This window comes from Hakea prostrata, chromosome 4 (genome assembly GCF_041222555.1).
Source record: "Hakea prostrata isolate BN-2017 chromosome 4, UWA_Hpros_2, whole genome shotgun sequence".
Classification (NCBI taxonomy): domain Eukaryota; kingdom Viridiplantae; phylum Streptophyta; class Magnoliopsida; order Proteales; family Proteaceae; genus Hakea; species Hakea prostrata.
In genome coordinates, this window is record NC_142603.1 from 55732418 (window position 1) to 55749945 (window position 17528).

At 42.1% G+C, this 17528-nt stretch overlaps 1 protein-coding gene across 3 annotated transcripts in view; it reads right to left on the reverse strand.

Annotated features, from left to right (window-relative positions):
- LOC149019761 (DEAD-box ATP-dependent RNA helicase 3B, chloroplastic-like) overlaps positions 1–17528 on the reverse strand; it is a 44848-nt gene that overhangs the window by 17389 nt on the left and 9931 nt on the right. For all 3 annotated transcript variants that reach the window (XM_089153737.1, XM_089153735.1, XM_089153736.1), the window contains one exon: positions 3197–3465. In XM_089153737.1, coding sequence (XP_089009863.1) covers positions 3197–3465 — 269 coding nt within the window. The remainder of the gene's footprint in view (positions 1–3196; positions 3466–17528) is intronic.

The following is a 17528-nucleotide window of genomic DNA, read 5'->3' on the forward strand; positions in this document are numbered from 1 at the left end:
GTTGATGGCTGGAGTTTGATGTGGAAGTGATGGTTGGTTGTGGGATGTGGAGGTTCCTGATATGAGGTGGAGAGAAGGGATTGGACCAAGGAATGGGGATCCAAGTCAGAAAAATAAGAGAGGATGAAATGGGGATTAATGTAGGCCGCCAGTAATATTCCCAAATTGAGGCTTGAAGATGGAATAACTCAGGTGGGTATAGAAGGTTGAGCTCTGATTTTCAACCAGCTGCAAGTGCCTAGGCTTGACTTCACCTTTCAGATCTTCAACTCTCTATTGGCAGAACCAGACCTTACTAACAGACACGAGGAATTACTTGAAGACAAGCTTTGCTATTCAATATTCAGAATGATCTTCCACAATCGAGTGGAGGGTTCTATTATACAAACTACGGCTGGAATTCCAAGTCTGATTTGACTTTCCAGCCTTTTTCTAACCGACTTCTAATACTACGAGGTCTTTATGGTTAGACCTGTAGAAGGACTGACTTAAAATAATAAATAACCACATGTTTCTGAAAGAAAGACTCACATGCCCAACATGCCGCTCAAGTGGACAGAATTATAAATCTACCACTGGTTCTACCAGAGTACACAAAAGAACTTAAAAAAAAAAAATTTCAGAGAAAAAAAAAGCTGCTGGGCAGCTACTTTAGGGGGCTCCCTTGGCCTTCCACTTGGACTTGGACTTGATTGCATCAGACGTTGGCCCTTCTCTCCATGTTCTTATGGTGGCTCAACCACTATCACCCTCCAGCACTCTGTTGCTCCTCGTACCCCTGTTTGCATCTATTTCCCACCTAACAAATTTCCCCTCCTTATCTCAGAAGCAGTACCACACTCCCACCCAGATTTTTACTTGCCCAGTAATGAAAACGTTTTCCTTCTAATGGGTATTTGCAGCATATCCTATGTGAAGACAACCAATTGTGATATTGTGGGTTATCCTGCATTTTATGCAGCTTCTCCATCTGATGATTCCATGCTTTCTTTAATGTGAGTCTCTTTGTCAGGTTACAGGTGCCCTTTGTTTTCTTCGGCCTCCCTTTTAGCCTTTTGTGGTTGCTTGGGGTTCTTCTTCTTCCCCTCCACTTTTAGGCCCATGCCTTTCCCTTTGTAAAGACAGCGACTTATAATTGGTTCATGGTGTGTTAGTTCTCTCCCCCCACACCCCCATAAAGTTTTTAATCCATCTGATGTGAACCAGGATCTAGGATTTGATTTTTTGATGTAATGCCCTAGATTAAGCCCACTCCAGGATCCTCTTCCTGAGAATCAATAGTCTTCTAGGGTCCATAGTACCCTACAGTTAATGGTATTTGGCTGACTTATGAGTGCTAGGGTTGAACAAGGGTCTAGGGTTTAGTGAACCAACTCTGAAACCTGACAATAATTTTAGTTTCAGAAATGAATTCAAGTCTAGGATTTTGGAAAATTAGGGTTTCTTAAAAATCTGAGGCTTTTAAGGTTTGGGCTAGTGTTAGGGTTAGGGTCAAGTGTCTATTAGGGCTGAATGAAGTTCATTCTACAAGGGCTTAGGGTTTGGATAAATGGTTGAAGAGAACTAGGAATTTGTAATCTTAGGGTGTTGGGTTTCTAGTGGAGAAGATGAATTACAGAATTTTCCTAGGGTTTATGTTGGCCAGATTGGGCTGAAATTGGGAATGAAGGTCACTAGGGTTAGAGGAATTATGTTCCTAAAGTTTGGGAGTTGGGACACATCTAATAGTTAGTTAGATATAGATCTGACCTTGAATTTTAGGTCTAAGAAAAAGTCCGAAAATTCCAGAAAAAGGATATGCAGGGAGAGAGAGGGGGGGGGGGGGGGAAGAGGCTGTTATACTTACTTAAGGAAGAAGATGGAAGCTGGAAATTTTAAAGTTCTGCAGAAAACTCCTTCAAATAGTAGCTGCAGGTACCTCCAAGGGAACCCACGACTCTTAAGTCTATGTTCGTTCAATTCTCACTTAATTTCATTAATCATAAACTGATTTGTTACAACCCAGAGATGCTTACTTATAGCCTATATGAAGGAACTCACCCCAGGACTCTACTGTAGGAAATCAATCAAACTAGGACTTCAATTAAGAAAACAACTTAAGCTGAAACTCCTACTTGACTGAAGACTCATGAGGTACCTTCATATCTCACTCTAGAAGAGTCCAAATTGAATTCTAAGAGTAGATATGGGATCTTGCAACAAGGAGAAACCTAGAGGACTGCTTCATAGCTTAGGAATCTTAGCCTAACAAGGATTCTTTTAATAACAAGTATGGACTCAAATTCGAAAAAAAAAGTAGGTCTAGGGTCCCACAAACATACTAGACCAACTACGGACTTGTTGAAAATAGTAATTTTACCAAATATCCCTACACTTTACATGAAAATTTTTAACATTCGTTTAGCTTATAGTAAAACCGTATTTCTTTTAGGTATATTATTTGTGCATTATAAAACAGTTGCATTAAAAAGTGCCCAAACTGCTTTGGTCACTGTATTGCTACCTAGGTGCTGCTTTGTTGTCTAAGCTCTTAAGCGGTGCCCTAGCTGCTTTGGTCGCCTTGACAACTTTGACTACTTTATATGAAATGCAGAGCATTGCAAGTTCTTTGATTAAAAAAATGCAAATTTTTTTTCTTATCAGGAAATTGTGTGGAAGTCACAAGTCTTTAATGTGTCAACTTCAAATAAGGCTTCTCAGGAGTTGAAAACGAAGGGGGGACAATGAATTTTAAGTCCCAGTAGATCCTCGAAGGATTGGGTGAAAATTGTGAGGAAGAAGATAAGAGTTTTGGGTACTGAAAGGACTTATCCTAGAAGGATAAAGTGCATAAATATTAAGATCAAACCAAACAGATTTAGAGAAGTATCAGAAGACGGGACGATAACTGAACTTTAAGGCAAAGATACCATGACATGGCTGTTTAGCAGCTTCGAAAATACGAAAGCTTCCTTATCTACGCTTCTTTTCACATACTTCCTTCCACATTTCCAGATTTGTAGGACATTTTTAGGATCTCCTGTCTATACTCTATAGTCAAAAAAGCAATCAAATTTTAAGAATGTTTAGCAAGCACAGTTTATTCTGTGAAGAATGGTCTATCGATTAAAAAGAAAAAGGCACATGAATCGGATTTAATTATATAAAAAATTCACACACACAGATATGCCATTTTAAGGAAAAGAGGGATTAATACCTGTCTCTACTCCCGAAAGATGGTGAGCGATTTGATCGTCTACTACTAATTAGCCAATCATCATCGTTTCTTCTTGAGTTCCGAGACCAATTACCATCAGTGCTGTAGTTCCTGCTTTTGCGCCGGAAGACATCCTCATCATCAGAATTCCGTGCATAGGAACCTCTAAATTCTCCCTTTTCTCTTGAACCTCCATGTAAACCACGTCGTCTGTTGGAAAACCTACCGTAATTATCACCATATGGACCATTATCCTCCAATGTAGGCAGCTGGAGAAGCATGCAATAAACATGAAGAAGAGTCAGTTAGCAGCAGAAAGGTAATTTCAAGAGACATTGTAATCTATCGGAGGGCAAGAATCCATGTAGCCAACTCCATTTAGTTGGGAAAGGCTTATTGTTGTTGTTGTATTGGAGAAGACAAGATACACTATAAAATTTACATGGAAATGTCTAGGATACATGCAAAATGCGCTTTGAAGCATAGAATGCTATAATTAAGTAATAAGTAAAATATATCATATACAAGAAATGAATTCAATTGATTATGCATAAAGGATGAAGCACCTTACTCGCAAAGTTGCAATAATACAGATGAAAGCCATTTTCACTTTGGGGATGATTTAGCATTTAGACTTTAACACCTCATTGCTAAACAGAACCTAGTTTAGTATAATCATTCATCTTGTTTTCATTAATGTACTGTGCCAAAAAAAAAAAAATAATAAAAATAATAATAATAAAATAAAAATTAAAAACAATATTTTGAAGATAAATTTCAAAGTTGACATAAAATAATTTTTAGGTAAATATGGTTTTAATCCTTGATTGCAAGTTGTACCAAATGATGATGAAATCAATATTACAAGAGTTACTTTGCCAGTAGAAAGAAAACCCAAGTTAGTTTTTCTTAAAAAAAAATCGATTACAGATCTTTACAGGTCTACTTGGTAAAAGTATTTTGAGTCAGATAGCTCATAAAAGTATCAAGTGTATCAACAGTATTAATAACATTGGGTTATATATTGACCCTAACCAGTCGATACTTTTTCTAGGTATTGTAAGTTACACCTAAGATCATGGGGGCTTGGAAGAACAGGAAGGGGATGCTAAAGGAGTCAATAGCAAAGTGGAAGTTGTACAACTCCATCCCAAACAAAAGCCGCACGGGGCCCCTACTACCAGACCATCATGATTGACACTATTGCTGAGGCTTGCCTAGGTCTTAAGGGGCAGACACCTTATGAGATAATGAATGTGTATTGTCCACAACAATTGACCGAGTACATAGCTGAGATGAGAACATCTCGAGAAAATATTGATGCAGCCTTACTCGAATAAGGTTGTCGCTTCAAGGATCTCTACGGCTAGACCTGAATTTCAAGTCCAAAAGTAGGGTTTCAGTTAAGGTGTATGGGTGGTTGTTTCCCCAATAGTTGTGTTCTAATCCCTAGTTGGATTAATTGTATGGAGTAACATCAAGAATGATCAGATAGATTTGAGATGGAATCAAAACTTAGTGGGATGGGAAGAAACTTGAAAGGATATCTTAATTTTGTTCCTTAAAATGATCTCTTCAAGTGTCAATGATTTCGGATGGGTGGATTGGGAGATATTGGGTTTCTAGATTTAGGAGGGGAAATAGAAAATAATAAGGATGAACAAATCTAGGGTTCGGTTGGTCTGCTAGGGATGAAATTGGGATTAAAGATCACTAGAGTTGGGGGGATAATGTTCCTAAAGTCTGGAAAAGAGATGATGGTTAGATTGGTATAGATCTATCTTTGAGTTTGGAGTCTTTAGAAAAGTCCGAAAATTCAAGAAAATTCAAGAGAAATTAGAAAAGATGTGGAAAGGGAAGTGATTGATGAGGACTTCCAATAGTACCTGGCTAGGACCTTGAATGGAGCCTGGATGAAGTTGAAATGCTGTTGTGGACGGCGTCAAAGCTGTCTCCTGCAGCCACTGTCAAGGATCTTAGCTGGACTTCACTTGGAACCTTACCAGGGTTGAATCTTCAAACTTATTGACAGAATCCGACCTGCTACTACTTGAATCCCTAAACTAATTGACTGATTCAATACTAAAACGCACACAGTGCTCAAATGGGAGACTATTACTCAACAATCAGAACTTCTCTCCAATCTAATTGATTTTTTTTTTCTTTCTGTGGGGGGGGGGGGGGCTTTGATGTAACCCTGGAATACGAGGCCAGTATTAGGATCTTTTCTAAGAAAGCAGCAGGCAACCTAGGGCTAAATACTTTGCTGTTTAGGTCAGGAATTCAAAGGGCAGCAACTAAACTGCACAAAAAACACACTGGATCATGGCTAGGTCTGATTTGGTTTCCAACCGTTGGACCTAGGTATAGAGAAGGTACAGGGTTAATGAGAGAGGGTTTTAGGGTTCGGCCAGGTTAGGGTTTGGTCTGAAAATAAAATGAAAATATTCTGTTTTAAGCAAAACTGTAATTGCAGAGAATTTCCTAAGGGTTTGTAAATTTAGAGTTTTTGAGATTCTAGGGTTTTAGGGGTAGAAGTCGAAGGTAGAATAGGTATGAGAGGTGCTGATCCTAAAAGGGTTTAGACTTTCAATATAAGGTTAGAGAGAAATAGGTTTTTGAACGAATTTGGGTTTAGGGTTTCCAGAGAAGATGGATTGCAGAAAACTTCAAACCATAGTTGTCAAAGTGTCCACCTAGGCGGCAAGGTGTTTTTTCAACCACCTTGTGTTGAACCGCTTTGTTAACATGGCACTTTTTTTGCCGCTTTTTCACCGAATTGCTGTCACTTTGTCGCCTTGTGTGCTGCCTTATTGCCGCTTAGACATTGAAATGGTCACCATTTTGACATTTTGTACATGATAATATTTTTTCTTGAGCTTTTTAAAGATCAAAATTTATTCTACAGAACCGTATACGAACTTAATAGTTAGTCATTTTGGAATTGGGAATCAATGAATCATTAAATGGATAAGACACTTATTTGGCATCACACTATCATAGAGGTAAGTAGAAATGTAAAATTACTACTTTCATTTTCATACTTATAATTTGATATAGTTTATAGTCATATGTTATGATGCTTGATGAGATGAACTTATGTTTGTGTTCTTTTTTGAATAGTTTTCATAATTATGATTCTTAAATATCTGTTCTTAGATGAATGTGATTCTTGAATGTTTGCTTAACTTATAATAGAAATTTATCAGCATAAAAGTCGTCCAATTGAAAAAATTTGACCCAACTGCTTTGGTTGCCTTATTGCCACCTAATTGCCTAGACGGAACCCCAACCGCTTTGGTTGCCTTGCCGCCTTGACAACCTTGCTTCAAACCTAATGGAGGAAGTTTTAATGATGAAACTGAAAGAAGGAAGACGGTTGAGGGACAGGTACGATCCTATAGGGGAAAGCAGGGTGAATGGGGTTGGGAATCTAGGGTTTTGGATGGGAGGGAGAAGCTGCTGCTGCAAGGGAGAAAGGGGAATGGAGAAGGATTGCCTTGGTGTATAAGAGGGTAGGAAGGGGTAGGAGAGGGGTTGTTGTTACAGGAGACTTGTACTTACAGAATGCTGAAGATGGGATTCTGCCGCAAGCTTGATGGTAGGGGATTGATGAAGAGAACTACAGAAATTCACTCACACTCCACGAAGCTACTCTTCCTTCAAATCTCTTCGTGAATTTCATTAATCAGTCTAATTTGTTAGAAGGTATGAGGGGCTATTTATAACTTTATTATATTGAAGGAGGAAAATAACTAGAACTCAACAAAGAAACCCCACTTGGACTTAACTAAGGAATCCTATTTGGATTAGAATTCCCTAGTACACCTAGACTTAACTTCTAAACTAGGATTCAACAAAGAAAACCCCACTTGGACTCAACTAGGGAAAGCTACTTGGACTCAACTAAGGAATCCTATTTGGATTAGAATCCCCTAGTACACCTAGACACTGAATGAGTCCTAAACACAGACAACTTGCAAAATATGAGATCAACTTTAACAAGGAATCCTACTTGAAATTGGAATCCAACTAGGAATCCTAATTACATCAGGACTCTAACTATTAACTCAATTAAGAAAATAAAAGTAGATTCTAACACCTAACAGCATGAGGAAACTAAATAGACTACTTTGGCCCCAAGGGGGTGCCCTATACTTGCTGAGCTGGGCCCAAATTATGGGAGTGCCCTATACTTGCTGAGCGTGGTTAGATCGGGCTTATTTATATCCTTACCTAAGAAGTCCTACTGAAAATTAGGGCTTAGAAATTGATTTAAACTAGGAAAATAGAAGCTAACTAGCCTAGACTTACATAGACTCTTAATCCTGAAATAAAACATAAGACTATTCTAACCTTATAACTTAAGTCAGGCAAACATTTTAAACAAAACCCAAAACCTATATCTATCAACCCTAGGTTGATTCAAAGGAAGATAGACCAATTCGGTGTTAGTCTGCATCAGTTATGGTACCATAATGTGTGATGGTTGGACCTGCCTGACAAAAGGTTCCATCATCAACTTTATGCTTTACTATGAGGGACTTTATTCTTGAAATCGGTTGACGCATCCAAAGAAGTGAAGGATGCAAAATACATCTATAGGCTCCTCAAAGAGGTGAATGATGTTGGGGTGCAAAATGTCATCCACATTGTAATGGACAATGGTAGTAACATTAAAAAGGCTGGGGAGAAGTTAATGGACCACAAGAAATACCTCTTTTTGGACACCATGCTGTCCACTGCATTGACCTCGTGTTAAAAGACATTGGAAAAATCAAGATTGTGCAATGTGTTGTTGACAAGGCAAGGTGATGTAACCACAAGAAGGGTGGGAAGTTGGCCTAGGCCCACTAGCAGTTTGAGGCAAGCCCCAGGGCCGAACCAACAGAGGGAGTATTTTTGGTCATAATCCAGCCCTGGTTCGAGTCCTATTTGGCTAGAAATAGGGCCAGCTATTTTTGTGGAGTCCTTTTCTACTTTTCTCTGGTTAGTTAGTCCTGGTTTGTGAGTAATTTAAGAGTTTTATTTTGATTGGGAGTCATTTGTTTGAGTCCGAAGTTTAATTAATTAGCATGTGCTTTTCAAGTTAATTTAAAGTTTAATTAAGCATGTGTGTTTAGTAGATTCCAAACCTAGGGATGAGGTCTTGTAGTAATTCAATTCTATTTTGAGTGTTTTGATCAAGAGTTGAGATTCTTATCTATTAGGGAATCCCAACCCAAGTCAGAGTCACTTTTAAAGGCTATAAATAGCTCACTAGTCCAATGTAATTTTCAGTTTTGACTTTTGAGTTAATTAAGATTTGTTAAAACCCAAAAACCCAAAAACATACAGAAGAGAAAAACAAGATAACAGGTCGGGCACCCCCCACCCCGGGGCCCAACAACCCAAAACACAATCCCCACCACGTCCCCCATATGCAAACGCCACAAAAAAACGAACACCCAGAAAGGACCTCAAAGTAAGAAGAAAGGACCAAAGAACGAAGAAAGACCTCAACTAATCAAAAAGGAAACAAAGGACTCTCAAAGCCAACGTTCCTCCCAGAATTAGGGATGCTCCGCGAGTGAGAGGATACGGGACCACAATACCCCCCCAACAGCACCTGTCCCAGGTGAAAACAAAACTCCCGGGGTTTAATGGAGTGGGGACCCAGGGGGTCTGGGGCAGGGCCCTGGGGGGTTGGGCCTTAAGGAGACGAAACATAACCGATAAGGCCCAAAACACAACGGCTCTAGGGATTGGATCAAACCGACGAACCGGTTGAGGTGAACCGAACCAACCCCAAAACCCAATACTCCATCGCTCCCGGAATAGAATGGCCACGCAACGCGGGGGCTAGCCACCGCACCGAATAGGAATATTGCTCCTCCACTGGTCCGGAGGTACTCACCAATCCATCTTCATCTTTTGCTCCATGTTTGGTGATGCTGATTCCGAGGACACCCATTCGATACCCAAGGTTGGATCTCCAACGATGTGGTTGTCTCCGCGAAACCACACCCGGGCGAACCCATCCAAGAAAATGCCGCCAATTGTGATAGATCCACAAGTGCCTCTCCTCAGATGTTGGATCGCCACCCCCAACCACGCTCTTCTGATCGGTTCTCCCAAGAAAGAGAGCCCCCGCAAGAAAAGGGCCGGGAAGCGGCGGGAGGGGGGGGGAGGGGGGGGTGGGGGGGGTAAGATTTGAGTTGAATAAAGATGAAGTCGAGGGTGTCTTTAGGTGGGAGGCCTGCGGCTGGATTGTCCCAGTGTTTTTGTGCAATTTTGAAAATTCTTCTCCTTTTTCAAGCTTCACCAACAACCTAAAGCCTCCCCAAGTAAGTACAACCTCTCCCCTCTATTGCAATCCGTTCCAGCCCCTCCCTCTCTTGCTTAACCTAAAAATGACCCCAACCCCATCGCACTTACCCCCTCTCCCTTCCCCTTCTAGTTCAGCAGACCTACCCCTTCCCATAGCAACCGTAGCCCTCCCCCTTTCCCCCTTGTTCCCTGTGATAGCAGCAACCCCACCCCTTGGGAAACCACTTCCCCAGCCCCTCTAGTTCCCTTTTCACTTCCCCTATGATTGCCCTAAAGTTATTTTCCTCAATCAGCCCAATTCCATTAACCCAGAAAATTTCTGCACTTCTTCTACCTTGGAAGAATTCTGCAGAGATTCAAGACTTCTAAAAACCCTAATTAGATATACCAGATTACCAGGCCTTCTTAATCCTTCCAAATGCTTGAAACCCAGTTTTGAATTTGCAGAACCAGCAAAGACAGATCCAAACCAAACCTGGCTGAACCTACCCTAACCTTAATTTTGACCTTTAGTTCAAATTTCAGATCTGGAACTCAAATCACAGTGAAGCTCAGAACTGATTTCAAGTTCCAGCAGGGTTATTTAAAGCTCTAGCCTGAAACACCAATCCCTTTTTGCTGGAATTCCTGGGCAACCCTAAAATCTAGGGTTCCCAAATTGCCCCTAGCCCTAGATTCGGGTTTACATCAGTGGCATCAGAGCTGCAGTTCCAGCACCTCTCTAGGAGTCTCTAGTCATTATAGATGAAGCAATAGACATGGAGGAACCAACTAAAGACTACTTCTAGTTTCATCATCGAATCTACAGAGGAATACGGCAAACCACAAAGTCCTCCAGAGATGTACTAGTTAGAAGACAGAAGCTTATGATGGTGTCCATGATTTTCAAAAATTTTATGAGTAGTTGTATAATCTAGACATGTATTTTGATCGACATTAATATTCAGAGAATGGCAAGATGGGGTTCGCATATAGGATATGCCTGTGAACAGTGGAACTACACAAGGAGGCAAATGATGTATGAAGGCACTAATCCCAACAATTGGAAAGAGATGTCAGAGGTGTTGAGCCAATTATTTTTTCCACGAAAGCATCAAGTCAGGCAACACCAACAACTCCATCACTCCCAGAAGTTCACTGAAACTGATTGAAGAAATCAGGAGGAATGGTACAGAAAAGCACAAAAAAGGGATGTCCACATCAGCGACATCAGCCAGAGTACTGTCCATAGGAGGGATACACCATTCTTTCCCCCGCTCCTCCCCCCCCCCCCCCCCCCCACCACAAGAGAGCCCCCCCCCCCCCCCACCCCACCCCCCCCCCCCCCCCACCCCGCCCCCCCTCCCCGGGGGGCCCCCCCCCAAAAGGGGGACCCCCCCCCCCCCCCCCCCCCCACCCCCCACCCGAACCTGTTTTTTTCAAAACAGTAGCCAAATAGGACTTTTCACAGGGGAATCAATCTTCGATTTGATAGACTTAAGATAGATAAAATTCAGATATAATGGAAGGCTGAAAACTGAAGTGGTAGAACAAGGATATTGGTTTAAGAACAATGACTAACTAGGTCTTCAAAACAGCAGTATGCTATAAAGAAGAATGGATGGAACAATATAAGAGAATTAAGAGAACAATAAGGACAACAAAGTAACACCCGGGCTTCACACCGCAAGGTGGATCGTGGATCGAACACCAACCTACCTTGATCAAACACAAGGGTTCTCCAAAGAGGAGGAATGCTAGCAAGCAATTTGATTTCAATTCATAAGTTGTGTTTTCACCACTTACATAAGTCTCTTTATATAGCATTCTAAAGAGACATAAACATTAATAGCAACATCCAACCACTAGCTAACACCACCTACCTATTAATGACTCAACTACTACCTAACTCTTGACAAAGGAGAACTCCTTTGACAATGAGTTCTCTTATTTTCAAACTAAAGCCCATTTTATTGACTTTCTAAAAACTAGACTTAGCTTAGGTCTAGACTATGAAGTTCAACATATGTGGGCTAACTTTAACCCACTAAAACAGCCCTACCCCATGAAAGTCATGGGCTGATTCAGGTGACAACTTTAGGCCTTTGATGGGCCTAACCCAATGGGCTTCTTCTTTCGTAAATATGTCTTCAATTCGCATCAACTCTCCCGGCGACAACATTCGCCTCCGACGAATGAACGAAGGACATGTAACTTTCATACAAATCAGGATCGAGTTTCTTGAAATCATCAGCATGAATCCAAGTACTATCATGTCGTGGACGATTCTTCCATTTGACGAGGAAAGCATGGTATCCAATGCCACGACGAGTGGTTTTGTAAGAGTCATCCAAAACCTCTTCAATGATGTCAGTGATTGGTGGCTTGAGTTGGGGCAGCCTCAACATTTGTTCAGTGTCTCCATCATCAGAGTGGTGTCCTACATAAAGATGTAAGTCAGCCACGTTGAAGACATTGCTTATGTTCATTTCTTCTGTTAGCTCGAGTACATAAGCATTTGGTCCAATGCGTTTCAGCACCTTGTATGGACCCATCTTCTTTGGATGGAGTTTGTTGTTGACCCCATGTTGGAACCTTTCTGGGTTGACACGAACCATCACCATGTCTCCCGGTTGAAACTCCACATATCGTCGATGATGATCTCTCGTAGCCTTGTAGACATCATTGTTGAGAGCTATTCTTCGGCGAACATCAGCATGTACCCTCGTGATATGGCGCGAGAAACTCGTCAGCCTCAATACTCACGCGTGCTTGTGGTGGTAATGGAATGAGGTCTATAGGCCGTCGGGTTGAACTCCAGTAGAATCTCAAAAGGAGTACGACTGTCGTACGATTAACCGAGCGTTGTAAGCAAACTCAGCTATGTCGAGTATGGACGGCCATGTCTTCTCATAGTCACGAACCAAACACCTCGATAAGTTTCCCAAGCTTCGATTCACCACTGTCGCCGTCGTTTGTGGATGGAATGCGGTTGAAAACCGTAACTTTGTGTTACTTTTCAGCCACAATGTCTTCCAAAGTAGCTCGTGAACTTGACGTCACGATCCGAGACAATGCTACTTGGTAGCCCATGTAGTCGTACAACCTCCTTAAAGAATATCTTTGCAATGTGAGATGCATCAAAGGTCTTCGACATGGTATAAAATGAGCCATCTTTGAGAATCGGCAACCACAACCAGATGGAGTGGATCGCCTTTTGTGGAGGGTAGCCCAAGTACGAAATCCATACTAATACAATCCAAGGAGCAGAGGAACGGTAATGGTGAGTACAGACCGATTTGCTGGTTCCCGGCTAGCAAGGATGCATCTTTGATTACATGATCAACATCCTTGCAATATGGGGCCAATAATACCGATCGGTAACTTGATGATAGTCTATCCGCCAAAGTGACCTCCCAAACCTCCCCACAGCTCCCGATGATGTGATGTCGAGGGAAGAATTTGGAATGCATAACCGAGTTCCCAAAAACAAATACCCATCGTGAAGTGAGTATTTATGATGTTGCTTGCCTTGTAACTCCTTGTAAGCATGTTGAAATCTGGGATGCATACCATCACGATCCGATCAATGTAAGCAGCGAGAATGTCTAAGAGTAAGTACTCCAATGCACACCACCGATTCTCCTCCGCCTGACTTCATCAACACAAACTCGAGATAAGCAACCCATAGCGTCCGTGCATGACTCGAATGAGATACTCAACGCCTCATGATCGGTATAGAGAATGAACCTTCCGATGAGATAATGTCTCCAATGCGTAACACCGGACAACAAGCAAGAGCTCCAGATCATATGTCGAATAGCGCGCGGCATCAGAGCTCGCGAAAAGCGATAGGGTGCCCCGCATCAATACACCTCCAGACCAATAGGAGGCATCAGTGCTACCTCAAATATACAGCAAAATCCGCAAGTATTGGAGCCTCGTCATCTGCTGATAAGATGAAAGGCTTTGGTTGCCCTGTGTCCACTGAACTCACCTGCCTTGCTTCAAACACTCAGAATAGGTGCCATGACCGCACTAAAGTTCCAATGAATCTCCGAAAACGATGCAAGTCCATGAAAACTACGAACCTCGGTGATTGTCTTTGGTGTAGCCCAATCGTATACACGTATCTCTCGGATCAGCTTCAACCCCGTGATGAGACAATAAAACCAAGGAACACAACCTTTGGCAGCATAAAGGAGCACTTGAGATTGATGTATAGCTCTCATGGCAAGCACTCTCAGAGACTTCCGTAGATGATCAATGTGATCATCGGATGCTTCTGTAGATCAATATATCATCAAAGTATACGACCAAAAATCGACCAATAAAAGGACGGAGTACGTGTCATCACCCTCATGAATGTACTAGGTGCATTCGTGGACCAAAAGGCATGACTTCCATTGAATAGTCCATCCTTGGTCTAAGGAAGTCCACTCATCTCCAAGCCGAATACGAATCGATGATAGCCACTAAGATCCAATTTAGAAAAGATCTAGCCCCGGATAGCATGTCCAACATGTCATCAAGCCCGGATAGGAAACCATACTTGACCGTAATCTTGTTGATTGCCTCCGTCACACACATGCCCATGAGCCATCCTCGAGTCGAAGCTGGTACAACACATGGACTTAAGCTTCTTGAATGAATCCTTTATGTAGCAACTCATTCACCATCTTGAGTTCATTGTGCTCGTGGGCTAAGGCGATAAGCCGGTAGGTTTGGTAACACCGAACCCGGACCAAATCAATGGCATGTTGAATATCGCGCAAGGAGGTAACTCAACCATAGGAACCACATCAGAAAAATCAGAAAGTAACTCTTGATGGGTGGAGGGAATGTCACCTCGAGGTGGAGGCGTGACTACCCGTAACAAGAGCCAATACCAGCCCCGTATCATGGCTAGTGTGAATGAACTCCTTGGAGGAACAACCAGCAGCTCTTTTCGGTATGGACAACAACTGTGCTCATTGGTCCCCTTTGGTTGGTCCTCAAGGACCTCCGGACGCATTTCAGCGGGACATTGGGGGTGGAGGACAGGAAGTCCTTGAACTTGAATACACATTGGTTCTTCCCCCGACCATAACATCATTATCATACATCCATGGTCGACCAAACAGAACATCAGAAGATGCATAGGGATTACATCACACCATACCTCTTCCTCATATCGATGGAGCTCGGGGTACGGAACACCGCTGATTTACCTCCAGTATCCCATTCAGCAAGGATACCCGATATGGTGAGGGTGCTTCCACCTAAGTTGCTCTCGCAAAGGTGTTGAAGTAACGTGACACAGCTCCCACTCAACTATCACCAAAGCGGTATTATCTCCGACTTCATATGGCTGTAGAAGATACAATAGCCCGCCATCCTCTCCTTTGGTTTCACCACCAAGATCGGCTACTATATGAATGCCATAAGCATCACCTCATTAGCATCATCCTCATCATATGCAGCTCCGCATAGTCGCCATCATCGAGCGGGTATGGAATAGATCGGATCTTCTTCCTCTGCTGACTTCATCTCAACAACAGCATTAATCTTTTGACGGTGTGGGCAATATTTAGCATAATGTCCAACCTCTGACGGTGAAAACATGTGCTTGGCTGCCACTAGTCATAGGAGCCTGCCCTTATCTTGCGGGTAGGAAATGTGGGTTGAGTAGGGGTTGTTGTTGTAGGTTTTGGTGCTGGAAAATTTCGCCTAGCCTCCCCGGCTGGTATCCAAACCTTTGTTGTTGGATGCCAATAATCTTCCGCACGTAGGGCCTTTCAAAACAATCCCCACGTTCTCTACATCCACAACGCCAATGGCCCTATTGATTTCAGGCCGTAAACCCAATCAAACGTGACAAGATTTGGACTCCCTCTCGAATTCGACGAGAAGAAAGAGAGTCAAATTGTTCCATATATTCTGCAACCGACAAGTTCCCTTGCGAAGAGAATTTAACTTGTCTTGTAGTCGCAATCGAAAAGTAGATGACAAGTACTTTTCTCTCGTCTTCCTCATTTCCTCCCACGTAGTAGGAGCTCACCACGATCTTCCAATTCATATTGCAGTTCTCCACCATTCACGGCAGCTCCAACTAGCGGTACGTGCTAATTTCATCTTTCGTACCTCCGAGAGTTCATACCAATCAAAATAGTCATCCAACGCGCCAACCAATCATAAAAGACTTGAGGATCATGCTACCGAGTATTCTTTGAGTTCAAGCTAACCCCGTGAGAGTCACCAACATGCTTATTGAATGTAGGTTGTTCTCCAGCAAAATAACTCCGTAGGTGCTCCTCAAAAGTTGGTTGCACAACGGAATCCTTTGGGGTCCTCTCCCCATATTCTGACAGGAAAATTGGCTCAGAATGAGCTGGATGGAATTCTTCACCAAGTGGAGGGTGAGGAACATGAGAGAGGCAGCAACCGCCTCCATTTCGAGAACCCTCCCATTTGCTTCGGTTGGAGTGATTTGGTTGCTCAGTTGTTGAACCATCTCCATCATTGCTGCCATAGGATTAGTTGGACTGGATGGTCCAGAATTTTCACTCCCTGTCATGGCTCTGATACCAAATAATGTAGTACTGTATTTGAATGATCAAAACAGTAGCCAAATAGGACTTTTCACAGGGAATCAATCTTCAGATTTGATAGACTTAAGATAGATAAAATTCAGATATAATGGAAGGCTGAAAACTGAAGTGGTAGAACAAGGATATTGGTTTAAGAACAATGACTAACTAGGTCTTCAAAACAGCAGTATGCTATAAAGAAGAATGGATGGAACAATATAAGAGAATTAAGAGAACAATAAGGACAACAAAGTAACACCCGGGCTTCACACCGCAAGGTGGATCGATTGGATCGAACACCAACCTACCTTGATCAAACACAAGGGTTCTCCAAAGAGGAGGAATGCTAGCAAGCAATTTGATTTCAATTCATAAGTTGTGTTTTCACCACTTACATAAGTCTCTTTATATAGCATTCTAAAGAGACATAAACATTAATAGCAACATCCAACCACTAGCTAACACCACCTACCTATTAATGACTCAACTACTACCTAACTCTTGACAAAGGAGAACTCCTTTGACAATGAGTTCTCTTATTTTCAAACTAAAGCCCATTTTATTGACTTTCTAAAAACTAGACTTAGCTTAGGTCTAGACTATGAAGTTCAACATATGTGGGCTAACTTTAACCCACTAAAACAGCCCTACCCCATGAAAGTCATGGGCTGATTCAGGTGACAACTTTAGGCCTTTGATGGGCTTAACCCAATGGGCTTCTTCTTTCGTAAATATGTCTTCAATTCTGCATCCAGTCATTCGGGCCCTAAACTTAAACCAAAGTGGCGCACCTAGTGGGCTGGCCTAACCCTACTAGTATTTTGAGTCCCAGTTAGGGTGAGTTGGAGTCCCAATTGGAATCTATTTTAAATTAAGATTCCTTTAGGATGATTAGTTGCTATTTTGCAAGTTACTTTCCTTTATTTGTGGTTGTCATTTATTGAGTTGTAAAGGGGATCCTAGTCTATAAAGGATTCCCTAGTTGAGTCTAAGTCTTTTCCTCCAATTGTAAGGCTATATATAGCCCACTCTTTCTCATTGGAAAACATGTTGAATTGAATACAAGAATATGAAATTTAAGGGAATTGATTTGTGGTCTTCTTGGGAGGGCCACAACAGGTTTTAGACATCATCGTCTTCAAGTTCTTCAAGGTTCTTGCATTTCCTACAGCAGTTCAACAATCACAGCAACAGTCCAGCCCTAACCAAGTAAATTCACCCCTCCTTACCCCCCCCCAGCCCTTGACAGCTACCCCCACCCTCCTATCTTCTTGTGCAACGACCAAGAAACCCTCCTACACCCTGTGGCATCCCTCCCCTTCTCTTCGTCCCCCTTTTGCCCTCTCCTTCCCTTTGGATCATGTGGCAGCAGCAAAACAGAAAAGAAAAGAAAGAAAGAAGAAAGAAAGATCAAGAAGGCAAGATCCCAAGAAATCTACCCAAGAATCATTCCTACACCTAAGAATCAACCCAAA